Source organism: Panthera leo, chromosome E1 (genome assembly GCF_018350215.1).
Source record: "Panthera leo isolate Ple1 chromosome E1, P.leo_Ple1_pat1.1, whole genome shotgun sequence".
Lineage (NCBI taxonomy): Eukaryota > Metazoa > Chordata > Mammalia > Carnivora > Felidae > Panthera > Panthera leo.
The window spans coordinates 49434061-49460694 of NC_056692.1; the positions used below are offsets into that span (position 1 = coordinate 49434061).

General features: G+C 49.4%; 1 protein-coding gene and 1 long non-coding RNA gene across 14 annotated transcripts in view; one reads left to right on the top strand and one right to left on the bottom strand.

Annotated features, from left to right (window-relative positions):
* The window catches only part of ARSG (arylsulfatase G), a 107062-nt gene that overhangs the window by 23754 nt on the left and 56674 nt on the right, over window positions 1-26634 (top strand). For 2 of the 13 annotated variants that reach the window (XM_042916499.1, XM_042916509.1), the window contains exons 1-2: window positions 5515-6437; window positions 14849-15583. In XM_042916499.1, the coding sequence (XP_042772433.1) occupies window positions 15366-15583 (218 nt within the window). In that variant the 5' untranslated portion in view covers window positions 5515-6437; window positions 14849-15365. Of the gene's footprint in view, window positions 1-419; window positions 590-5513; window positions 6810-14848; window positions 15584-26634 lie in introns of those variants that run through there. The other 11 variants (XM_042916503.1, XM_042916505.1, XM_042916500.1 and 8 more) reach the window with 11 other exon arrangements.
* LOC122206897 lies at window positions 15811-24997 on the bottom strand. Its single transcript, XR_006196617.1, has 6 exons — window positions 24787-24997; window positions 22914-23776; window positions 22460-22541; window positions 21976-22010; window positions 21644-21763; window positions 15811-16102 (listed from the first exon to the last, which is right to left on the bottom strand). It is a non-coding gene; the product is annotated as an uncharacterized LOC122206897 (long non-coding RNA).

Genomic DNA, 26634 nt, shown 5'->3' on the forward strand with positions numbered 1-26634 from the left:
CCCCGGCCGGGCGCGCGCGCGCGCGGGGCCCCAGGGCCGCTTCCCTTCCCTCCGAGCGCCCCCCCCCCCCCGAGCGCCCACCGCCGAGTACCCCCGGAGGATTTGGGGATTGGCTGGGGGCGATTGGGGGTGCGGGGGCTAAACCCGCGCGGCGCTCGCGGCTGCGGCGGCTCCGCGCCAGCCCCGAGCAGAACAGGTTCCTTCCAGTTTGGGTGTGAGCTGCGCGCGCGGCGCCGCGCACCCCGAGTTCCTCCTCCAGCGCCCACTTCCCCCAATTTCGTCAACTCGCGCACGGTTCTCCGGGGGGGGCGGGGGGGGAGAGGGAGGGAGGGAGTGCCGCAGTGGGCCCCAGAGAGCTAGCGGCCCGGCTGCTACGAGTGCCTAGCTTTCCCCCTTTTGCAGCAGTAGCGGCGGCGGCGGCAGCGGCAGCGGCAGCAACAGCGCCAACAGCATCCGCGTTGCGCGAAAGGGATGTGAGCAGCCGGGCTGAGTCAGCATCCCCGGGTCGGGGCGCGCGCGCATCCTCCCGGCCAGGCGGCTGGCGACGTGCACTCAGGTGCATGGCCGCCTAATCCGCTGGGAGCCCCCGGTACGGCAGGGACCCGGGCGTTTAGGGAGTACGTGCCCCTCATCCCGAAGTCCCCAACCCCAAGGTCACTGCGAACTCAGCAGATGATGCCCGGGAAACCAGTTATGGGGACAAAGCAGTGTGTCGTATCCCAGGCATTTCGGAGTGCGCGGGGGCGCCGACTTGGCTTCCTGGTCTCCACCTCACTTACCAGGGCTGATTGGAGACCTGCTCGGAAGCAAAGGCCTTATTCTCTGCATTTCCCTGCCGACTTTGGTACGGGCTGCTTCCTCCTTTGGGGTTCGAGAATGTGGTTCTGATGTCAGAAACTCAAGAGAGCCTACTTTGGGGGCGCGTGCACGCGGGGTCGCCACCGGGAGGAGTCAGAGATTTGAGTTTTCATAAAAATCCGTTTGCAGTGGGTGCCTCATTTCGCTCCTGGTTTGGGGATAGGGTCGACTGCGTTAAATGCCATTCTGTACTGGTACAAGGTCTGGTGTGGGGTAGGTGGGGAGCAGGTGTGTTCCTGTGAAGCGCCCTGTTTCGGCCAGTAATGCACAGCCAGGGGCAACTGATTCGCTTCGCAACCTTGTGGGAAAGTAACTTAACTTCTAGGGGCGTCAATTTCTCGAATCTATAAAATGGGGTCGGTAGTGGTATTCCCAGAATTGAAGGGTTTAATTTATGATTCCTGTGAAGTGTGGATCAAAGTGACTGACATACGGTGAGCCCTCAGCACCCGTTATTATTATTGTTATTATTTATGGCTTACCAAGTCTGATGGCTGACTCCACTATACCAAGCCATCTGTTTGTCGAGTTGTTTGAAGAATCCACACGTGATGATGTTCAAAACTGATTTTAATCACTAAAACGAACATTGTAATCACTAAAATGTAATGTCCTTACAGTGTATTAGGACCTGTCACTGTTTTTAGTATGGAATTGTCATATTCACTATGGCACAGCATCTACTGTATTGGGTCTTGGGAACCTATGGAGGTAGCCCATTATTTATTACCGAGTGGTTCTAATCAAGTCCAGAAAGTTCCCGGTGCTTCAGTTTCTTGATTTAAAACATTAGGCAATGGGATTCTCTCTCTCTTTCTCTCTCTGTCCATCCCCCACTCGCTTTGAGAGAGAGAGGGAGAGAGAGCATAAGTGAGGGAGGGACAGAGAGAGACATAGAGACGTAGGCTCGAACTCATGAGCCATGAGATCATGAGCTGAGCCAAAGTCGGACTCTTAACCAACTGGGCCACGCAGGTGCCCCTCAAAATAAATAAAATTTTAAAAATAGGTTAAAATATTAGGCAAATCATACCAAAAGCTCTAGTTATGAATGAATGACTGAGAAACTCACATCTGAGTATTTGACCAGAGTGAACGCACTGGCTGTTGGAGAGGCGTAACTACAATGATAACAATCACAACAACAATAATACATTACTATTATTTTACTAATATTAGTTAGACCTGTTGTTAATTTTTTCGTATGTTTGCTTTGTTCCCAGCACTGTATTAAGTGCCACACATGTGATCTAACTTTAACCCATCAGTAACATTCTGCAGTTGATCCTTACCATCCCCATTTTACAGATGAGGAAAGTTGAGGCACACAGCCCTGGAGGGATTCACCCGAGGTTTCACAATATAGGCACACACTGGCCCTTTTCTGCAACTAAAGCTCACCGAAGACGATATTTGCCACCTGCATTTGGGTAACAGAGAAGGGGAGCTGGAAACCCAATCTCTGCCCAGTCTTGCCAGCCACAAACCAATGACTTCTGCATGCCCTGGTTAGAGGCTGGCTTCACCTTGTTCCCTTTCCTAGTGAGACCAAGCGTGAAAACCCTTGCTTTTTTTTTCCCCCCTCACTCTTCCAGGGATAGCGAAGAAAGGGAAAGCACAGCATTGCCATGCTAATCAAACCCCCCCAAACAAAACTAACTCTGTTTGGTTCTAAATACAAACAAAAGAACCCTTGGAGTCTGGAGTACAGAACCAGAAAAATCAGGATATTAAGTTAAGGGTTCAGCTCCCCTTTTAGCCTCTTCTGTTGTGTCTGCCGTAAGCCAAGGAGCAGCAGAGCCCCCCCCCCCCCCCCCCCCGGTCCTTCATTTACAGTGGGCAAGGCTGTGATGATGCCCTTTAAAAAGTCCCTCAACATCTTCTGGGGGAAATAAATTGGCTCCTGAGCCTATCCTCTGTGCTCTCTCTTGCTAGCCATCTTGCTCCGGGTCATTTGCATGAGAACAGATTCCTTTGTGCAAAGTTGGCCAGCCTGTTCTCCGTCTACGTTCGTAGCCCTTCTACTCTTCACGTTGGGTTGCTAGGCAGATATGACCCTGGCTTGCAAATAAGCTCACTGCATTTACCAGCCCGTGAGAACTTAAACTTGGGTAAGGAGATTGAAAGGAATCTTGTCTGGAGCTCAGAGAGGATTCGAGGGGGCTTCTGTGGGAGGTCTTGGTCCCCCGTCCATGCACTGTCCCTCTTCCTGTCTCTGCACCACCACCCCATTATCTCACCCGAGGGCCTGTGCTGGCTTGGGGGGCGGGAACCCCCTGTGTAATCTGACTGAAGCAAATTCTTGCTTTAAAACTTGACTGCTCCTCCAGACGGCAGAGAACCCCACGAACTTCCTTGGAGGAACTCCAGCTAGATGTGTTGGGTTCATCTGGTGGTTTGTGGGGCCTCCCCCCACCTCACATCTAATGGTTTGAAGGCGAGGCAGGGCCCTGCTAATGGGAATGTGGGCTCCTGAGGGGGTTTGAAGATCTGCCAAGGGGCCTGAGGCACGGACGGTTTTCCTGCAATCAGCTTCAGAACATGAGCTCTTTCCTAAAGCCCATTTGTGTGAGAACCCACTGTGGGGCAGGCCTGGTGCTCCGTTAGCCTTGCACGGCTGACTTCTCCTTCGTAACCAGAGCCAGGATCCCACTAGGGTGCACTTTTCCAGCTGAAAACGGCTCTGCGGTGAATATTGAAATACTGTGTCAGGGAGGCCTCTTTCGTCAAGTCAATATGTCCCATCCCCCAGTCCATCTCATAAAGATGCTTTTGCAGTAGTAGTAACTTGTCCAAATGCACAATGTTTTTTCTTTGATTATAAATGATCACTTATAGGAGTAATTGTGATCATCATTCGACCCAAAAGGGATTTTTTTTTTTTTTACACTTGAGGCATAAAACACAAAATTTCAATTTATACCCAAAGTCTGTGTTCAGAGACATAGGATAAGGTAATTAAGTACTTTTGAATCTATAAGTATATTGTGTTGATGTAGAATGAAAATACAGTTTTGAAAAAAAAAGGAAAAAAGAAATGATAGAAAGTTTCTGACCTCATGAGAAATGTTCTCGTGTATTTTTTGTAATTTTTAAAGAAGTTTATTTATTTGGAGAGAGAGAGAGAAAGAGAGAGAATTCCAAGCAGGTCCATGCAGAGCCCGACGTGGGGCTCGAACTCACGAAACTGTGAGATCACGACCTGAACCAAAATCAAGAGTCAGACACTTAACCCAGGCACCGAGGTGCCTCATCAACTCATGTAATTTTTAAATGAATGGTGATGGTTTTCAGATGACTCTGACGTTTATATTACACCGGATACAGTTAAAAAGAGTGGTTTAAAATAGTTTTACTGTAAAAGTCAACATTTACAGATACAACTGAAACAATATCTTTTGCAGCTACGATGAAACATTGGACGGAACTTAAAAACTGCACGAGGGTGGTGTGGACTGAAAGTGTGTGGGCCCCCTGTGCCCCCCGCCCCCGCTAAATTCATAGATTGAAGCCCTAACTTCCAATGCGATAGTTTTTAGAGATGGGCCTTTGGGAGGAATTAGGTTTAGACGGGGACTTGACGGTGGGGCCTTCAAAGAGGGAGAGAGAAAGGCCTTGGGAGGACACGGAGAGAAGGCAGCTGTCTGCAAACCAGGAAGAGAGCCCTAACCCCACCTTGTTGGCGTCTTGATCCCAGACTTCCAGCCCCTAGAACTAGGAGAAAATGAATTTCTACGGTTTAAGCCACGCAGTCTGTGGTATTTTGTTATGGCGGCCCAAGCTGACTGATACGGAGGGGATTTATTGTTTTCTAAATTCTCTTAGAGGTTACCCAAGCAAAAGAATTTGCAGGCCACTGAGTTATGATCTATGTTCGTAGGAGCACAGGGAGGATGTGGTCCCTGCCCTCATGGGTAAGTTCTCCCCGAAGAGACAGAACAAACCCGAGAGTCACCACAGCGAGCCCTGGGAGGCCAGGTAGGGGCTGTATAATTGAGAAGTACAAATGTGTAAATGCACGTGGGTGTGGGCTCTGGAACCTGACCTTGAACCCCAGCTCTGTTCTCACTAGTGGTGTCACCTTGCTGGGGCAAATTACTTAACCTCAGTCTACCTCAGACTGCTTATCTGTGAAGGGGGATAACAGTACTCACTGCATAGGGCAGTCACGTTGCGGGGCTTAGTGCTGTGGAGCTAGGTTCACTGAGTTAACATGTGTAAGGGGCTTATTAGCAGCTTCGTGCTGTGCTTGGCTCACGACGGGTGTCCCTGACTCTTGGTGGGAGACCAGAGAGGCCTAGACCCAGGAAAGACCTTACGAGGACTGGCAAGGGGGGAGGGAGGAGGAAGGATAAACAGCAGGAGGTACTGGGTTTGGGGATGGGAAGGTCACCTCCCCACCTTTGCCTCTGGTGATCTGGCCTCTATCAAGGCATTTAGTGCCTCGTTGATGATGTATCCCTGGGTGCGTCTCTTTAGCTCTGGAGTGAATTTTACTTGATTTCAACACTGATATTCATCCCTGGACTTCTCAGTCTTGATAGTTTACGGCTCCTATAGTTTTGTCATCCTCCCAAAACTCTCTCAAGCCTGTTGCAAGAGGTACTGAACCCAAAACAAAAAATCAGAATTGCCAGAGCAAAGTGATTTTCATCCCATTGCTTTCAGGAATAAATCTATGTCCTGTCAAAAGTTGAAGACACAGATGTGGGTCACGAAATCTAATCGGCCATGCTGGAAAGCGTGTAGGACCACTGGGTTTGGCCCCGATTAAATCAGGCTTTCTGTGCACATTTCTTGAGGGTGCCCCACCCATCATGTCGCTCAAGGCCAAGGAATAAAAACCTGCTTCTCCTGCTATGTTTCTGGCCTAAAGGGAGATGCTGGCTCTCCCCCCTTCTTGTCTAAACATGCTCAGCCTGTCCTGCTGCTCTCTGGAACAATACGCAGTGTTAAGCTTTGATTTTAACCCTTTCGGAGCAGTGCATCTGGTCATTTCCAGATGGCTAGGGGGTCGGGGACGGTGCATGGAAGCCGGAAGGCTGGTCTAGGCTGTGTTATGAACAGGGGGCCAGGAGGGGACCCTGGCCGTGGTTGTGGTCGGTGGAGGGTTCTGGCCCTCCTTAGGGGAGCCCACATGCTTAGCCGGGGTCCATGGTGGGATTGGGGACGGGGAGCGTCCATCCCACCTTCCCCCGGCCGCTGGCTCTCCATCCAGGCAGCCTCTGCTCATTACAGCCTACGCACGAGCCCTGATGAATGCAGTTGTTTCCTGGGCCACAGAACCACACCCCAGAGAATGTGGTCCCTCCTCTCCGAGTGTTTACTGTCTAGTTCAGAAGACAGGACACGTGTGATTGTTACCTAAAGCAGGATTTCAACAAGTGCGCTTTTATGAGGGAGGACCTCAGAGGAAGGGGAACTCAGAAAGGCCATGTGAGGTTAGGGAAGTGAAGAGACAGGGCTGAGGTCTGCGGGCGGGACAGAGCAGGCTTGGCCACAGTTGGATCCTGTGAGGTGCATTCATCCGGCCAGTATTGATCGAACTCCCTCCAGGAGTCCAGTACCAGGATCATGCGGTGCGTAAAATACATAGATATTCCTGCCCTTGTGTGCCTTACAGTCTAGACCTATGCACAGACTTACGGCTTTTCTTGCTGGAGCCCCAAGCCGAGGGTCTGGGGCAAGTCATTCTTGTGGACGTTTAGGGAGTCCGGATCTCACCATCGACACTCAGAATAGTTTTGCTTAATATTAATTTTAATAACGCTTTGGGCGTGTATAGTACTTTTTCAACATGTTCTCATATTTGTTATCTCTTTATCCTCAACACAACAGACAGAATAACGATAGCCAGTGTTTCTGAGCTGAGAGCAGGCACTTGTGTTTGATTGTTTCATCCCCCCATCATGTCTGAGGTGAAGAAAGTTTACTGTAGCTCTCTTTTTCAGGTAAGTGGGTAAACTGAGGCAAGGGGCAATTTTTTTTTTTTTTTTTTTTTTTTTTATACTTATCCAAGATCACACAGCTAGGAAATGACAATTCTGAATCCTGGACACACGTTCTTCCGGAAACAGGTCACCACATGCCCCAAATCAATTTCCCAAAAGGCAAATTTGCCGAGTGACCGCTTCACTGGATTGAGCATTATCCCCCCCCCGCCGGGTTTTGGCTTTTCCCTCTGCTTCCTGTGCCTCTTCCTTAGCCTCAGAGGTTCTTGGTTGGACCTTAGCTGGAATCTGTATCAGTTGGCTTGGGCTGCATAATAAAACACCGCAGACTGGGAGTCTTAAACAGCAGAACTTTCTTTGTCACAGTTCTGGAGGCTGGGAAGTCTTTGATCAAGGTGCTGACCAATTGGATGCCTGGCGAGGGCTCTCTTCCTGGCTTGTAGAAGGCCACCTTCTCGCTGTGTCTTCACCTGTCAGAGAGAAAGACCAAGCTCTCTCTCTGGTCTCTTCTTAGTAGGACACTGGCCCCATCAGGAGGGCCCCACCCTCATGACCTCATCCAACCCTTACCACACTGGGGGGGGGGGGCGGGGTCAGGGCTTCAACATACCAGTTCTGGGAGGACACATTCCATCCATTACAGAATCTCACGTATTTCATCGTACAGGCAGAGCAAACCCAGGGAAAAGATAAATCTGCGGAAACACGAAAGCTGGCACATCCAAGTTGGTAGAAAATTCCCGATTCCCATGCAAAAGTGACACAGGGACACGTGAAAATTTGACAGGTGAAACCACTGGTCAGTTTTCTCATGACAGGGAGAAGGCTAAGACGTAGGGGGTGGGCCTGCCCAAAAAAAGTCAAACCTGAATCAGATTTCGCCGTTGGGTCTAGAAGTCAGTTAACAGGGGCTTGGGGGACATTTTAAATCACACCAGGGGGTGCAATCAGCCACGTCCAAAATTGAGAAAGTTTATAGGACAAACAACTGAATTTTGTTTATAAATATATGGCAGGGAAGACAAAGGAGGAACTTATACATGAAAAGAGAAGAGACATGTGAACCAAATGCAATGTGTGATGGAGTTTGTTTGGATATTAGATTAGAATTAAAAAAAAATTATAAGTGTTTATATATATATATATATTTTATAAATAAAACATTGGTGAGACAGTGGATGACATTTAAACATTAATTGGAGTTCTGAGGATCCTAACAAATCATTGTTAATTTTAAAAAGTGGCTACTCATAGAATTGTGGTTCTATTTAAAAAGAATTCTTATCTTTTAGAGAAGCACGCAGAAACAATATTGGAGGTGCCTGGGTGGCTCAGTCAGTTAAGCGTCCGACTCTTGGTTTCGGCTCGGGTCATGGTCTCACGGTTCATGGGTTTGAGTCCCACATCAGGCTCTGCACTGGCAGCACAGAGCCTGTTTGGGATTCTCTCTCTCTCCCTCTATCTCTGCCCTACTCCCCCCACCCCCTCATGCTTTCTCTCTCTCTCTCAAAATAAATAAACTTCAAAAAAAGAAACCATGTTGGATGGAGTTACATGATATCTGACGTTTGTTTCAAAATAGTCTAGAGTATGTGAAGAACGAGAGAAAGGGAAATAGTAGGGGTGGGGTGGGGGGAACAGATGAGAACAGGCTGGCCGAGTGCTGATAACTGTCAAATCTAGATGCTGGGTAGGTGTGCACGAGTTTCTCAACTTTTGTATGTTTGACAACTTCCGTAAGGAAACGTTTAATAAATAATAAGTAAACGCTGCTTTGTGGAAAGCCCTTAAACGTTTAGCAAACAGGGAGTGCATTGAGGGAGTGGATTTCAGGTACTCGACCTTGGATCCTTTCTGTCTGACTGCATTTCTTGTGATATCAAATGGAGGATAGAATTTTAGAGAAAGGATGTTATTCAGAGGCCCATCTACTTTCTCCGTTCTTCTGACATGTGTTCAAGGACCCAGATATAATTTCTGCAGGGCTACTGAGCTTTTAGAGGCATGGCATGAGGCCACCTCTGCTCTCCCAAATTGGCTCCTGCCACATGGCTTCCCTCTGTGACACTTCCAACAGGTGGTTCTAGCTAACGCTAGGCAGGATGTCATATGCCCCGTGTGGATGAGTGTCCTGGCGTTGTTGGGTCTGCAGAAGTAATACTCCCAACAGTAGGGTCTGACTTACTCCAGTTATAAGATTAAATAAGTATTGGGGATATAATGTACAGCTCGAGGACTACAGTTAACCCTGCTGTCTGGTATATTTGAAAGTTGCTGAGAAAATAGATCCTGAAGATTCTTATCATGAGGAAAAAAACATTTCTCTCTCTCTCTCTTTTCCTGTATCCGTATGAAATGATGGGTGTTAACTAAACTTGCTGTGGCAATCATTTCATAATTTAGAAGCCACATCATCGTGTGCCTACCTGAAACTTAGGCAGTGCTGTATGTCAATTACATGTCGATAGAACTGAAAGAAAAAGAAACAGAAAAAAATTCCCTTTGCTTCTTCTGTTGAGCTAAGACAGAGACCCCCAGATACACTCTAAGAAAGCAATCTTTCTGATGTGGGGCAGTCCCGAACTGACACGTTAGGGCCTCAGGGCAAAGGAAGGGCCCCACGAGGGTGTTTAAAACCAATTTCTTTTTTTAATGTTTATTTATTTTTGAGAGTGAGACAGAGCGTGAGCAGGAGAAGGGCAGAGAGAGAGAGGGAGACACAGAATCCGAAGCAGGCTCCAGGCCCTGAGCTGTCAGCACAGAGCCCTACTTAGGGCTCAAACTCATGGAACCATGAGATCACGACCTGAGCTGAAGTCAGACGCTTAACCGACCGAGCTGCTTAGGTGCCCCTCCATGAGGATGTTTATTACACACAAACATTAAATAACCTGAATGACTGTTACCGAGGTAACTGGATTTTCCTGTCCACTTGGGCCTGGTTTTGGGGGAGGCAGAATTTAAGGAGGTGCTCAGTGTTAGAGTCCCATGGGCACAGGTGGGCCCCGAGATGTTGCTCCCCAGGCTCCGAGCCTGCCTTGCCTGAGCACTGTCTCTTACCTGGGCTCCCCTGGTCCAGCGGACTCCTGACTTCTCAGCTTCTTTTCTTACCTGCCACCCTGCAGCACGGTGGCTTCTTCTCAGCAGAGCAGGGGAGGAGTTCTGGTGTCCGTAAGTCAGAACTTAACGCTTCCCCCCGCTACTGTTTTTGCCGTGACTTCTTGGCTGCTACTCACACGTGGCGGTCCTTGGCCTTCCTGGTTTCTCTGCCTGGCATTCCTTTCCGACACAACTTCCCAGAGCCGGACGGCTTCCTCCTCTACCTCCTGCAGAGAGAGCCTCACAGAAGGGTCACCTTCTCCATGAGGTTGTACCTGACCTCTTTAGCTTTGCGCCTGCTCTCGCCACACTCAGGAGCTGCGTCCCGCCTCGATGCTCTCGCCAGCACTTAGATTTTACTCGTTTCATTTCTTCCCCCTACAAGACAGTAAGTGGCATGAGGGCAGGGTTTGTTTTTGTGTGTGATCCTTTCTCTGCTGTACGCACAGTGCCGAGACTGAGACCCGTCACTCGGTCCATGTTTGCTGGATGGATGGCGAGGCATGGGGGAATCATTTCAGACTCCACGGGGGCAGCTGGTGCCCCAGGCCCCTCCTGGCCATCCCCCTGGGACTCTCGGCCCCAGCCAGCGCATGACCATGCTCTGATTTGGCAGGTAAAATAACAGTGCTCTACCGCCAGAGATCACACTGCCCCCACCCCCGCCCCCCCACCCCCCACCCCCGGCGCCTTTGTCTTTTTTGGCCTCAGCTCATCAGAAGCTTTGTCTCTGGAAAACCAACAGAGCCCTCTGCCAGAAAGGTCTGCCCGACCTTCTTGTTATTTCAGCTGTTTTCAAGGCCCTCCAGCAGGCTGCTTGGCCACAGGGAGGCCCTCAGGGAGCCAGGTCAGGTGACGGACTTCCAGCCCTGACATTCAGACACCGCTACACCGCAAAGCCCGTCTTCAGGTTGCCTCATTCCGTTCCATTCTCAGCCCTTCTGGCCGGCAGCTTGCCTGTGGTCATTTCACTGCTCACGAGCCCTGCTCGCTTTCCCACAAGCGAGCCCGGAACTTGAAGGGAGGCCAGACTTTGCAGACCCAGAAGCCTTGCTTTACGGTGGGGGTCGTGGAGGAAAACACAAGTCCCTGCAAAGCCCATTGGCAACTCAAGTTCACTCTGTCGCTGCCTGAGGAACATTGAGGCGCGGGCAGTACTCATGCTTGTGCTCAGCAGGGGTCTATCCCAGTTTGTTCTGCTTGGATGGAGCAGGGGGGCCTTCCCTGTGGGGTCTGTTGAGGAAGGTGGTCAAGTTCCTTCCAGCCCAGTGGAAGAAGGACGGGATGCTCTATTTGCCGAAGACTCCCCTTTGCTTCCTTAGCCCATAGACATGCTCCTTGCCTGTGTCCACTCTCCCTTCAGAGAGGGGGGAGGGTGATGCATAAAGCAAGCTGGGGAAACAACCTCAGATCAGCTCGGAGCCCAAGGATGCTTCCCCCAAGTTCATCGAGGTATAACAGACAAATAAACCTTGTTCGGGTTTACCATATACAGTGTGATGTTTTGATGTGCCGATACAGTCTGAAATGATTTCCAAAATCTAATAAACACATGCCTCACCTCACGCGGTTACGTACGTTTTAAATTTCTTGTGGTGAGACATTTAAGATCGACCCTCTTAGCGAATTTCAAGTATGCAACAGAGTATCATTAATCGTCATCGCTATGCTATGCACTGGATCCCCCAAAGCTGTTCACCTTGTGTCACTGAAAGTTTGTCCTCTTTGACCAGTATCGTCCTATTTATCCCTCTACCCCCATCCCAGCCCCTGGCAACCACCATTCTACCCTTTGCTTCTATGTGTTTGACTTTTCTACATTTCGAATAGAAGCGAGACCACGCGGTGTTTCTTTCGCAGTGTTTGTCTCGCTGCTGCCTGGCTTATCTCACTCCGCATAATGTCTCCCAGGTTTAGAAGTTGTTGCTTCTTTTCCACAAGCCTTCTTTTTAAAGGCTGAATAATATTCCATTGCGTGTATATTACATATGCAGTACACTTTCTTTTGTCATCCACCCACAGACACTTAAGATTGTTTCCATATCTCGGCTGCTGTGAATAACGTTGCAGTAAACACAGGGTGCCGCTCTCCCTTCATGATAGTGATTTCATTTCTCTGGATATATACCCCAGAAGTGGGATTGCTGGGTCATATGGTCATTCTATTTTTAATTTTTTGAGGAAATGCCATCCTGTTTTCCATAATGTCAGCTTGGGTCTTTTTTTTTTTTTTTTTGTAATGTTTTTATTTATTTTTGAGACAGAGACAGAGCATGAGCAGGGGAGGGGCAGAGAGAGAGAGGGAGACACAGAATCGGAAGCAGGCTCCAGGCTCTGAGCTGTCAGCACAGAGCCCGGCGTGGGCTCGAACTCACGAACTGTGAGATCATGACCTGAGCCGAAGTTGGACGCTTAACCGACTGAGCCACCCAGGCGCGCCCCTGTCGGCTTGGGTCTTAATCAAAGTCCATGGCCTCAGGTCCATTCTTTGAATCTCTGGTTTGCCTTTTCACTATAGTTTAAATAAATAAATAAATAAATGGGGAAAAGATTAAATATCTCCCTGGAGGTATGGGTGTGAAGGATAATGCAATGGTGTACTGGCTAAATTAGCTTATTTCCATTCAGTGAAATTTTTAAGTACGAATGATTCTCTTTGGAAATCCTCAAAGGAATGTTTTATCATGGAACTGTTAAGAAAAACAATCTGTTTATTTATGTTCCCACCTTAATTTTAGCTTTTTTCTTAAGTGAATTTTTTTCCCCTGAAGTCCTTCGTGTTGGGTCATTCCAAAATGGATTACTGACGAAGAATGAGGCCACTCTAGAGTTCCAAGCTAAGTAGCTTTAAGAAGAAAAGCCTTCTATGATTGTTGCTCATGGTCAGAAGCCAGTAGAATGAGGCTGGGAATCAAGCAGCAGGTCAATAAGTGTTTGTTGGGCACCCTCCTTGTGCAAGAGCTCTTTCTTCTTCTAGAAAGGGAGAAGTCTTTGGGGCCTCAAGATCAACAAATATTGGTTGAATCTAATTGAGTTTGAAAGAATAACTCTCCTTTTGGAAAACAGAAGAATTCTCATTTCTGAACAATTGATTCATTGGCCTCCAGATGACCATGACTGTTTACTTACACTTTCCCTTTTATTTTGGTTAAGTATGTATCTTCCCATCCTTTTGAGTTTATCTGGGTCTTCCAGAACTTACATATCTCCCACCCCGCCCCTCCCCGATCCACTTGGGTTGGCAGTTGGGGTGGCTGGCTGGCTCTGTACATTCTTTCCGCAAGGGCAGGGACACATAAGTGCGGATCACATCCACCATAACCTCAGCCCCGGTAGCATCTTTATGTTATTACAAATTGGTTCTCTAGCTCTAACACTCCCAGTGGCTTGGGTGTCCAACATGCTTTCATTCAGTCCAGAATTTCAAGTCCGTGCCTCCTTAGTAGCCTCATAAATTTGGGGCTTTCAAGTGAAAGAGGGGTGATACGGTTTTTATTCTATGGTTCCCATTTGCAAGTGGCAGTTGAAAATATAACCTTCAGTTCCTGTTTTTTCAAAGTTCAACCTGATATTTTGCTTTTGTGCTTGTCCACTGAAGCCGAATTCTCTCCAGTAGGTTAAGCATCTCCAGTGAGGTTAGTTTTCTTCTTGGACAAGAATCATGATGGTTTTTGTTTTGTTTTGTTTTAGTTTTTTAACTTTACTTATTTATTTTGAGAGAGAGAAAGCACAAACAGAAGAGGGGCAGAGAGAAGGACAGACAGAATCCCAAGCAGGGCAGAGCCCGATGTGGGGCTTGAACTCATGAACCATGAAATCATGACCTGAGCCAAGATCAAGAGTTGGATGCTTAACTGACTGAGCCACCCAGGCACCCCAGGATGTTTTTATTTCTGAGCATCTTGTTACTCAAGGTGTGATTTAAGGGCTCGGAACACAGGCGTCCCCTGGGAGCTGTATTTGATAAGTTCTATAGCTGATTTGTGTGTACATCTAAGTGTGAGAAACCCTGATTGAGCATGTCTTTAGAGTTTCTTATTAAAAATTACATTGTCGAGATATAAAGGGACAATTTCCATTAAATTTGTTTCAAATGTTTTCCTGACATTTTATGGTGAAAGATTTCCACTAGCAAAATCGAAAGTTCTACTGTTAAGTACCCATATATTCTCCACCTAGATAACACCATTAATATCTTTATGTTTCTTTTTTTCTCAAATTAATTTCCATCAAGAATTATAAAATTCAGGGGCGCCTGGGTGGCTCAGTCGGTTAAGTGTCTGACTTTGGCTCAGGTCAGGATCTCCCCGTTCCTGAGTTCGAGCCCCGCATCAGGCTCTGAGCTGTCAGCACAGAGCCTGGAGCCTGTTTCAGATTCTGTGTCTCCCTCTCTGTCTCTGCCCCTCCCCTGCTCATGCACGAGTGCTCTCTCTCTCTCTCAAAAATAAATAAACATTAAAAAAAAAATTAAAAAAAAGAATTTTATAGAGCTATATTCGTTGACAGCATGACTCTTAGAAAGAATCATGTCTTGGAAACGAAGGTTTCACTCTTCTAGAATTTTCAGTGGGTTTGATAAGGTCATAATTAGTTTGGGAATTTCTTGGGAATCAGAGAAGCATGGTGGGGTGAGAGTGGGGGAGAAACTGGGCTTTGGCAGAGTTGGGTGCTAGTCTTTGCCCGTCCCAGGGCAGTGGACCTCAGTGTTCCCATCCATACGATGAATGGGTTGAGTGACACCAACCTTGTGATTATAGGTCCATTGCAAATATTATCATCATGATTTCTCAGGTGGAGAAACTGATGAACCAGTCGCATATTCGAATCAGAAGGAAAACATCTGTTGGCATGGAAAAGAGATTATTTCCTAAGCTACTGAGTAAAACACAGCTGCACTGGCAGTTTTAACGCTGTTTTCTTGTCAATTTTTGTTCTTTCAGGAAACCTGACAGAAACATGAAGCCCTCCACCATCTGGAACTGAGAAACCCATTCAAGGCTGACTGCGGCTTCTAGAACGTCCAGGTGTTCTGCAGATGTGAGAATTTATCCTGCTCTCACCAGCTGGAGTCTCGAACAGATGCAAAGCTTGTGCTGTGGCCCTCACGCCCCTGAGCACAGAGGGGTCGTTTTTTAAGTGGCCAAAGAGCCATCACCGACACGGGTATCTGATTGCCGCACGCGGCTGGTCGGCTGGTCGTCTCTCGGAGCTGCAGGGGGCAAACCAAATTCGAATTTCCTGACTGTCTTGAATTAGGATGCCAGGTGGGGGCCTCATTTCCGCAGCCCCAGCGTCCTTCTAGGCACCCCACCAACACGACCCCCACAACCAGTATCTCCTTGCAGACTCCACCACTGCTTCTCCAGAGACTCCCTGCACTTTAAGTGAGCAGAAGGAAGCTCTTGGAAAAATCCTTAGCTGTGGCCCACAGACAGTCATTGCCCTCCCCTGCCCACCATGGGCTGGCTTTTTCTAAAGGTTCTGTTCGTGGGGGTGACTTTCCTGGGATGTCTTTATCCTCTCGTGGATTTTTGCTGCAGCGGGGACACAAGAGGCCAGAAGCCGAATTTTGTGATCATTTTGGCAGATGACATGGGGTGGGGTGACCTGGGAGCAAACTGGGCAGAAACGAAGGACACTGCCAACCTTGATGAGATGGCCGCAGAAGGAATGAGGTGAGTCTTGAGCATGGCTGGCTCTTGCCGCGGGAGGGGGCAGCATAAAGCACTTGAGCAATCGATGGCTCCGTGTGGACTTAGCGAATTGATTGATTCATTTGGTTTGAAGCCAGTACGGCATCTGGAAGAAATCCATCCATTCATCTCTCTGATAACACTCAGGGTGTGTGGGGGGGAGGGGCAGGGGGCTGGGAGTACAGAGGTAAACAAGATACTTCTGGAGCCTGTATCTGGGGGAGGAGACAAGTTAAAAGGAGAGTAGGCATTGCGGTCTAGAACCTGAGCCTGCTTCAGGCAGTTTTGGAGTCTTCAGGGAGGGTGTGGAACCTAGCCTGGGGTCTCCAGAGAGAAGGTGACCTTTGAAGAGTGAGGAGTCGAGCACACGAAGTTAAGAGGACTTATCTGTGAGCAGATGGGACTTACTGGTACACATCTCAGAGAAACTTAACTCCAAGGGACCATAAAAGAGACGGGCATGTGCATCTTAGTGGGTTGGGATGTTCATAAGCTCCTTGCCTGCTTGGAAAGAGAACATGTATTTGAGCGTTCAGAGTTTTATTTTATTAAAAAATTTTTAATGTTTATTTTTGAGAGAGAGAGAGCACGAGAGAGACAGAGTGTGAGCAGGGGAGGGGCAGAGAGAGAGGGAGACACAGAAGCCAAAGCAGGCTCCAGGCTCTGAGCTGTCAGCACAGAGCCTGATGTGGGTCTGAACCCACAGACCTCGAGATCATGACCTGAGCCCAAAGTCGGATCTCGACAGACTGAGCCAACCAGGTGCCCAGGGCATTCCGACTGCGTGTTCATCTTGGGCTGACAACCATCCGACCGTCCAGCTCAGATCCCGCTTGTGCTACGTTAAACCCCTCTGTTCAGTTCAGTGGGAATCATTCCAGCTGACTGGTTAGAACAATGTGTGGGGCATCTGCACAGAATTTGAGCCACTTGTATCCTCGGGCCTGGAGCTTCCCCAGAGACACGGACCCTTGGGGTCCCTGCACCTGGTCTCACCCACTGCAGTCCATCCACCTCACCTCAGCCAAAGGGAAATTTCTAGAAACACTCCTCTGTTTCCAGTCCTTGGTAGGCATTTTGTGGCCCTAGGGATACAATCCAAGCTCTGGACAGCAGCTTCTAAGACCAGCCCGTCTTCCACACTGGCTTTCTGCGCGGCCCCTCTGTGCACCTGTTGCCTCCTTCTGTCTGGACCTTACTGTGTGATTCCATCTTCCTGGTTTACTTTCCGCTTCCTCTGCTTAGTTAGTTTCGGCTCACCATCTGGATCCCCAGTGCCTCATGAGGTCCTGGAGAAAGCTTTCTTGGAGGCTGCATGGGTCCTCCGCCAGCTCCCTTGCTGCTCTCGCGGTGATCGCCTACCTGTCTCACCCCCTGTGTTGGGTTGAATAACATGCTCCCCCAATTCATGTTCACCTGGAACCTCAGCACAGGACCTCATTTGGAAACAGGGACTTGGCAGATGTAATTTATTGTGGGCCTTAATGACACCACCCTCCACTGAGGGTGGGTCCCAAATCCAATGACTTGTGTCCTTACAAGAAGAGGAGAGGACGCAGAGAGACACCCAGAAGAGGTGATGGGAAGACACGGGCAGGGGACAGCGTTGGGTCTGCAAGCCGAGAACTCCCGGGGCCACCGGCCACCACGAGAAGCCAGGCGGGGGCTCAGGACAGCTTCTCTTTGTGAGCCTCCATCTTGGTTTCAGACTTCCAGCCTCTTGAACCGTCACAGAACACATTCCCGTCATTTTCAGCCTCCGGTTTCTGGTAATTTGTGGCGGCCACAGGAAATTCAAACACGCCCCCCGCCCCCGCCCCCCACTTCTAGCTCTGGCCTTCGGGAAGAAAAATGCCTTTTCTCTTCTTCCTCTCTGGTATTCCTAGCACAGAGCACAGTGCCTGGTACATCGTAGACAGTTTAGAAATAATTGTTCATCAATGAATGGGCTTTAGAAGTTCAAGCTATCAGGGCACCTGGGTGGCTCAATTGGTTAAGCATCTGACTTCGGCTCAGGTCATGATCTCAGGGTTCGTGGGTTCGAGCCCTGTGTTGGGCTCTGGGCTGACAGCTCAGAGCCTGGAGCCTGCTTTGGATTCTGTTTCCCTCTCTCTGCCCCTCCCCTGCTTGCTCTCTGTCTCTGTCTCTCTCCAAAAAAAAAAAAATTAAAAAAAAAAGTTCAGGGCACCTGGGTGGCTCAGTCAGTCAAGGATCCGACTTTGGCTCAGGTCATGATCTTGCGGTTCGTGGGTTTGAGCCCCTCATCAGGCTCTGTGCTGACATCTCGGAGCCTGGAGCCTGCTTCCGATTCTGTGTCTCCCTCCCTCTGCCCCTCCCCCACTTGTGTTCAATCTCTCTCAAAAAGTAAATAAACATTTATAAACTTAACAAAAAAAAGAAGTTCAAGATATCTTGAAACGTCACCCCAAATTTTGCGTGTTGGAATTTTTTTTTTTTCCTGGAGAGATTTAATCCATAGCATTTACCAGATTTCAAAGGGAACCAGATTGCCAAATCCTTAAGAGCTTCTGCTTTTAGTGGGTTTGTGGGGAAATATCTGGCCCCTTATTTACATCGAGATTTCTGAGGCCTCGGCATTCTCCTTATGAGCTGTCACTACAGGCGTGCTGTCCTCCTGAGCAGAAACCAGATGCAAACACAGCTCGGCGGGCTCTCCTATCTTTTTCCTCCCTTTATGAAAATACCCTCCCCATTTGAGCCTCGTGACAGGGGCCGAGCGGACGGCCCTCTGGCCCGACGTGGGCAGCTTTTCTCTCTGTGCCTTGTTGACAGGAAAGCAGGCTTCCTGTGAGGCCGCGGATTGATTCATCACTGGCTTCTCCCCCTGCCTACTCACGGCCAGTGGGGAACCATGACTTTCAGACAAGAAGCCCTATTGCCAAACAGGGTCTATGGGTGACTAGAGTAAGTCTCTTTTTTCCTTGGGGTATTGTTTCCTAGGACTCCCACAACAAATCACTATCAACTGTGTGGCTTAAAGCCACTCACATCTACTCTCTCACAGTTCAGAAGGCTAGAAGTCCTGAATCAAGGTGACGGCAGGGCTGGTTCCTTCTGGAAGCTCTGGGGGAGCATGGGTTCCATGCCTCCCTTCTTGCTTCTGGTGGCCGCAGGCGATCCTTGGCCACCTCGGTTTGTGGTTGCGTCACTCCTTTCCCTGCCTCCACTGTTCCGCGGCACTCTCCCCACGTGCCTGTCTATATCCCCCTCCTCTCATGAGGCCACCAGCCACTGGCTCTCAGGCCCATCCTAATCCAGTATGACCTCATCTCAACTTGATGACATCGGCAAAGGCCCTCTTTCCACATAAGGTCATATTCCCAAGTTCTAGATTGACATGAAATTTGTGTGTGTGTGTGTGGGGGGGATGCTTTTCCACCCAGAGCAGGGAGCTCAACTGCGTATATTTTTATCTCTGCTCCTAACATAGCCTGTAATGTAGCAGGTTTTCGATAAAAGATTGTTGCTTTGAAGATTGAACATCCTGCTTAAGAAGTCGGGCTCTGGGGGCGCCTGGGTGGCTCAGCTGAGTGGGCGTCCAACTCTTGATTTTGGCTGCAGTCATGATCTCGCTGTTATAGGATCAGGATGGAACCCCGTGTTGGGCTCTGCACTGGGTGTGGAGACTGCTTGGGATTCTCTGACTCTCTCTGCCTCTCTCCCCTGCCTGTGCTCTCTCTCTCTCAAAAAAAAAAAAAAAAAAAAAAAAAAAAAGGAAAGGAGAGGGGAGGGGAAGGGAAGGGAAGGGGTTAGCCTCTGGAGCCAGATGGCTTGGGTTCAAATCCCAACTCTACTGCTTTCTGTCTGCAGGACTCTGGACCCTCAGAGCTTTGCTTTCCTCTTCTGTTCATGGGGTGGCCACACCCACCTCATAGGATGGTGTAGGGATTAAATTAAGTCATCCAGGTAGGCAATTAGCACTGAGCTTGGCACGCAATAGACATAGATAGATGTTAACTATGGTTATTTTTGGTATTGGGATTAGAAATAATATGCATTTGAATTGTCGATGTGAATTGGCTACCCTGCCTAGTGAACGGTCTAAATGATAAATCGTGGAAGGAGGAGTGGGTTCCAGAGACAAATAAGTCCCTGTTCATCTCGGTGTGGAACCGTATACACTGAGCCGACGTCTGTATTTGACTCAAACACAGCAGCTGTAGTAACAGCCAATGCAAGGCGCCAGGCTCTGCGCTTCACCCCATCTAATTCTGGCCACCACCTGATGTTTCTCTTCTTTCACAGGTGAGGAAGTCAAGGTCAAGCCACTTGCCCCCACTTGGCTGTCCTCTGGGGATCTGCTTGATTCTGTTCATTCCTAGACCACGTCCCCCAGGCAACACTTCAATGTCTCCGGAACATTTCCCTTCCAGCACACGCCAGTAGTGGGTTGTTGTGTTGTTTTTTTTTTTTTCTTCCCACTTGGTTATGGTAGATGCGATTTGCCAAATTTGTGGACAGATGGGGCACCATTCACAACATAACTATGATGTCATCATTGCTACAGAATGGCAGGGTTCCCTGGGGGCAGAAAGGCAGAACTGGTAGTGCCTCAACTTTGCTTCCTTTGCAGATTTCCTAACTTCCATTTACGTAGAGGAAGATGAGGGACTGTGGCCTGAAACCCACCGTCGTAAGGTTTATAGAGGAACCATCTCGTTTATGGCAGCTCAGGTCAAAGAGCATCCTTGCCGCGTTATCGCATAGGGGGAAACTGAGGCCCGGAGAGAAGTGATGCGTGTTTTACTATTTTAGCCGCTTTCTAACATGTGGGCGGTGGATTTGCTAGTTTGCAGACCCACCATGTTAAAAACAATGATAAATAATTTATTTGTGGGAAAGAAAAAGAAAAAGACCCAAAAAACAAAAAACGAAAGTCGTTTGCAACGAAAGCAGCAAACGTCTCTTTATCAGAGGACATTGCCGACTAGTGTTGAGTGACGGCCCATGTGTGCCCTGTGAGGCAGCTGGGCCCCCTGCACCTGTCAGTAGGTTCAGCAGACAATACCTTTTGCCCTTGACCTGGTGGGCTGGGCATTTCGTCACCGTCCCGTGCAAATCTGAGCCGAGCAGTACTGTTGAACGTTTGAAAGTCTAACGAGGATAAGATAACCCAAGGAAAATGTTGGAATTCAAGGAAATGTTGGAATTCAAATGAAAAGGCCAGGGACTTAGTAACCAGCTAAAATGTAAACCTTGCAAACAGCTAGACAAAGGGAGCCCGAGGCAACTTGCATTGCCTTGTGGGCTAGAGGAAGGAATCACTCACACTTTAAAAAGGAGATAAAAAAAACGTATTTCATCGGCCTCTCCTCCAGCTTTTCTGGCAGAGAGTTAACTCTGAAAATAAGCTGAAGCGTTTAAATCAGTATGAGAACCCAGTGAATAACCTTGACCATGCAACACTAGCATGGTTCTCGCCTCACCGCCTCACTGCAGGCCCGGGGAAGGCCAGCGCTGGCTTCACCTTGTGATGAGCCAGCAACTATTTCTTTTTTTTTTTTTTTTTTTTTTTTAAATTTTTTTTTTCAACGTTTTTTATTTATTTTTGGGACAGAGAGAGACAGAGCATGAACGGGGGAGGGGCAGAGAGAGAGGGAGACACAGAATCGGAAACAGGCTCCAGGCTCCGAGCCATCAGCCCAGAGCCTGACGCGGGGCTCGAACTCACGGACCGCGAGATCGTGACCTAAGCCAGCAACTATTTCTTGATAATCCTGAGAGTGAGCGGTAACTCGCCTCCGTCTCCTGGCTGGTGACTTGATTCCAGCCCTGCCTTCGGGTGTCCAGACCCGGGTATGAGCACCTGCGCGGTCGTGACCTGTGCGTCTCTTGGGGGAAGTGGGCCCAGCCAGCAGAGCCCAGATAGTGGCCGCTCATTTGGCCGGTCTCCCGGGCTGGCTCAGAAGCGGGGTTGACAGAGCACGTACATACACTTATGCAAATCGACCTGCGGTCCGTTACTTTTGCGCCTTGATCTTTCCCCCGCCCGCTTCAGTCCATCTCTGTCCCCTGTCTCACCTGAGTCGAGTCATTGCTGCTGCTGAGTAAAGACAGTGGCTTAGCTAGGAGTCAAAGATCAATATTCACCACTGGAAGGTCAGGGGCTCCCAGGGGCTTCGGTCTGTTTCTAGAAAGGGCCTGGGTGAGGGATGAATTGATGTGTCAATTCAGTCAAAGGCCTCGTGTCATTTCTGTTCTCACACTGGCTTTTTGCAGACATTCATCATCCACGCTGTTATGTTTTGGGTCTTTCCCTGCCCCGCCCCCCACACTCCTCCCCGCCAACTATCCTGCTGCCTTTGGGGTTTTGCAGCAATCCCAGGGAAGCCGAGAGCCAGGCTGGCACTCACAGCTGCAGGGGATGGTAATGAGGTCTTCATGAGAGCTAGGGTAGAAAGAACATTCTGAGTGAGACTTCTATTAATAAGAGAAAGATTCCAACCCCACTGTGTAATCCCTTCCAGCTTTATCTCCACCCCCAAAACAGTCATTCAGACCCTGGGTTGAGGAAGAAAACCTCTTGTCCTATGACCTTCGCCACGAACTTCGAGAAATTTGCTCAGCGACACGAGACAGACAATTTTATATCTTTGCCCTTGGGTAAGTAGGTCCAGTGGACGTAAAGTCGGGCAATGCCCACCTACCAACTGGGCCACGGTGAAGCCTACAGGAAAGGTCCTGCAGCGTTGGGCCCCGTGGTTTTAATAGATGGGGACACGTAGGAGCACCATCATCTAGGTAGCACTCAATCTTAGAGCAAACCAACTGAAATATTAACCAGTGTGGCCCTGGTGCCAACTGCGAGTTCAAAATTGCCTGTCCAGGGGCTGTTACCTTTTAAGTCTCCCGCCTACTTCGTTTGACAAGGACTCTCTGGTCAGAGCAGGTCATAGGACAAATGCTGCGCCCTAAGAGTCTTCCAGCCGGGGGGCGGGGTAAGACAAGAAAAGCAGCCTTTAGAATGCAGAAGGTGACCGGGGGGTGAGGGGAGAAGGGGCGCCTGGGTGGCTCAGTCAGTTAAGTGTCCAACACTTGGTTTCGGCTCAGGTCATGGTCTCCAGGTTCGTGAGTTCGAGCCCTGCATGGGGCTCTGTGCTGACAGTGCAGAGCCTGCTTAGGATTTTCTCTCTCCCTCTCCGTCTCTCTACCCGACCCTGCCCCCCCCCCCCACCTCACAAAATAAATGAACTTAAAAAATTATTTTTAAAAAGTATTAGAATACAGAAAGGAAATGTACTGTGAGCAGGAACCCCACACCTCCCACCCCTTGTCCCGGGGCTTTAATAACCTAGATTGGATGGAACCGAATTGGACTCTTCTGGGATGGAATTAGCACCTTACTTATCCCTTGGTGACAATCAGGAATGAAAAAGGTCCATGCTGGGGCTTCTTGCCTTTTGGACGGTAGAGCCCAGAGCCAGAAGCATGTTAAAGATAGTCCTGCGGGGCTGCAGGAAGAGAGAGGCCATTTCTCCAGAGGGAAGCCACGAGGCACTGGAGAAAGGATCTCACTGTTGAGACCTTAAAGACGAGCAGGAATTAGCCGGATGAAGGGAGAGGAAAGCGTGTTGTAGGCAGAGGGGAAAACGTGAGCAAAGGCTCAGAACTGAAAAGTGCCCTTTCACTGGACAAATATTCCTAGAGGCTCCCTCAGGCCCTGTCCTCGGTGCTGGGAATGCATCCATGATCCAGACAACCAGAAGCCCTCGCTCTTCTGGGGCTGCCATTCCAGTGGCTGAATGTGGCTGGGCACGTGAGGCTGGACCAACGGACGTGCCCACCAGCGAAAGGCCTCATACGCGCGTTCTAGTGTTCAGACTTGGTCCTGGAGGCAGTGGGGGCCCTGAGGACTGAAGTCCTCAGCCTGCATTTGAGCTGGATTGCTCCAGCCTGCAGGGGAGTGGCCCACACTGGCAGCTGGGGAGGCAGGGGGCAGATTGCGGGAACCTCCAGAATGGCACGGCCCAGGGTCATGAGTATGGGGAGAAGTGTCCGATCCAGGAGGCGCGAGATGCTGTCTTGTGTGTGCATCTTGTCTCGTGCCTTGTGTGTGTCCTTCCTTGAGCACGCGTGCATGCATATGCACAAGAAGAATGTGAAAAGGAAAGGGGGAAATTGCCAAGGATCATACCATGCTCGGCTGCTGGGAACCTGTTTTTGGAAAGAACAAGAATATGAGTGGATGGATGGAAGGAAGGAAGGAAGGATAGAAGGTAGGACGGAAGGAAGGATGGAGGGATGGAAAAGTAAACAAAACACACCAAGTTTACTCTTTGCTGCCACATTTGCTCATAGTTTACAAAGGGCCTGCATATCCATTACCCCAGTGACCCCACCTGATGACTTTCTGAGCGCTGACTGGTCGCTCTTCCCATTGAACAGAAGGTCACCTCCCGCCCCATCCCTCTACGTACAAATAATTTTTAAAACCTATTTCTGCCTCCAAGACTTTAAGTTATGAATGGAGCAAAGATAGCCTTTATTCCAGGTACAAAGCCATTTAGAGAGCGCAGAAGGCCTCATCGTCTCTCTTAAATTCCTCACAGATGAAGGCTGGACACGCTTAACTTCGCCATGTTCTGTCTCTCCGGGGCTTTCGTGGCCGTGTTTCCAGCCCTAACGTTTTCTGATTCTAATACGCGTAATTTATGCAATGGCAAGTTGCTTTGGCTTCTGTCTGGCTGTGTCTTAATTTGCGTTGATTTTCCCGTTAACAGGCTGCTGTATTGTCTGGCTCTGTATTTCCAGCTTTCCTTTACAATGTATTTTCAGACTTTAATTAGGACCCCTGTTGGTGAACTGGCCTGAGCCTGCCCAGATAGATTTGGGGAGAAACAAAAGAGGCTTTCCAAATAGCAAGACCATTTTATCGCTTATTAATTCGTCTCTGCCACGTGGAGACAGAGGCTGGCAGAGGGGAAAGTGACGTGCAGGTCAGTTCACTGGGCCGCCAGGGACGTTGTTGGCTCTTTCAGGAGGCGAGGGTACGGTCAGGGCTCTAAAGACTTGGAAAGAGAGGAGATAAGATTGTTTCTGAGAGTTGAGCTGCGAGGAGAGAATTGAACCCTAACAAGCAGCAGCTTAAGGGATTTTTGTGAAAACTGGATGAATGTATTTTTTTCCAGCCAGGTGACCTCTTCCAGTTTTGTCTACTCACTCACCAGATGTTGCTGGAACGGCTCCACGCCTCCAAGGCACCCCGCTTGGGGCCGGTCTTGCAGCTCTAACCCTGTCCTCACGGAACCTACGGTCTGGGGGAGGGGTGGCCTCGAAGTTCTGTTTGCCGTAGAAACGCGCGACAGCCGTTCCCACGAGGGTGGTGTTGCGTGCTCGAGGAGACACCATCCCCAGGACAGCTGTTAAGGACAGGCGGGCAGGGACAGCGTTTAGACGATGTGTTTCTGGCTCTGCCCACGTGTACTGGTCAGTGAGGCTGTGTAACAAATATAATGGACTGGGTGGCTTAAACAGTAGGAATTATTTTTCACAGTCCTGGAGGCCGTGAATTCCGAGATCAGGTAGCCAGCGTGGTCGGGTTCTGCCGAGGACCCTCTTCCCGGCTGGGAGATGGCCACCTTCTCACTGTGTCTCACATGGAGGGGAGGGAGACCTCTGGGGTCTTCCTCGTCTTTATGAAGACACTGATCCTATCATAGAAGCTCTACCCTCCAGACCTCATCTAAACCCAGTTACCTCCCAAAGCCCTGACTTGCAAATACCACCCTATTAGAGGTTGGAGCCTCAGCACAAACGTTCAGTCCATAGCGCCAGGGGAGAAGACGATGGTGGGCAACAAAGCCCCCTTGCCTCCCAGACCCACTGGCAAAGCTCAGTCTGAAGGATCTTTTCCATGGTCCATTGGAATTCTCTTAGCATTAATTAATTCCACACTCATCAAGACAAGCTTTGCATTCTGATTTCCCCTGTAATTCATGCCCAAGAAGAAAGCTTGTTGACCACGCTGACGCTTTGGTTCCTGAGCTGACCCCTGGCAGTCATTTGGGAGACAGGCATTCTGATGTCTCTCTTAGGCTCACGTGGTTTGCATGGATGTGAGTCAGGCTCCTGGGGCCGGCACCACCAGGGGTGAGTCTCGGGACGTCCGTAGCCCAAGACTAGTCACCTAGCTAAAGGTAATTCCCTCTGCGTTTACCTTACCAACCTCTGGATTGGCCCAGCTCTAGCCAGCCTTCTCTCAGATGGAAAGGGACTTCAAAGAGCATGGGATTTTGGGTGGGCAGGCCCGGTTGAAGTTCTAGCTCTGTCATTTCCCAAATATAGGGGTCTACAGTCTTCCGTACAGCACGGTGATTGGACAGGGCACGGTGCATCCCCGCTCAATGCCAGCCGTATGGTCTTGGGAAGCGACTTAAACTCTCTCTGCCTCACCTCCCTTATCTGTAAAACGGGGAATCCCAGTGATTTGAACTAATATACGTAATATGACTAAGGTGGCAGTCGCTTGATAAACGGCAGCTATTTTTATTACGATAAGACACACGTAAACAAAGTTAACGCCTATTTATACTTTAAGCCTCAGCACACACGTGGCTTCTTTTGAGACGCACTCGCTTCACCGGCACACATGTACGCCCTCCTTGTGTGCTTTCGGAACACCCTGTGCCTAGTGTTCACAGAGCTCTCTCGCACGCTGGGATTATCCACCTCCCTTCCTGAACTTTGGGCAACTGGAGGGCAGGGCTTCATGTTGCTCACTGGAATATTCTGGGCTCCTATCCTATTACACCCACACTGTGATAGCCAGGACTCTTTGGTCATAAGAGGCAGCAACACTGCTCAGCCGGCCCACGCACATAAGGGGCATAGCTTTCGCTCATCAGCTTAACCTCTGCAGAGATTCTGTCTCGTGCTGGGCTTCTGAGCCAATGGGTAGATTCTTCCAGGCTCCTCCATATGATGGGAGATGTGGCTCTTGCCTCCGTTCTCATGGTTTGAGGTTCAAAGGGAACGAGAGAGCTATTCCTTACTGTCTGGTTCAGAAAGTTCCA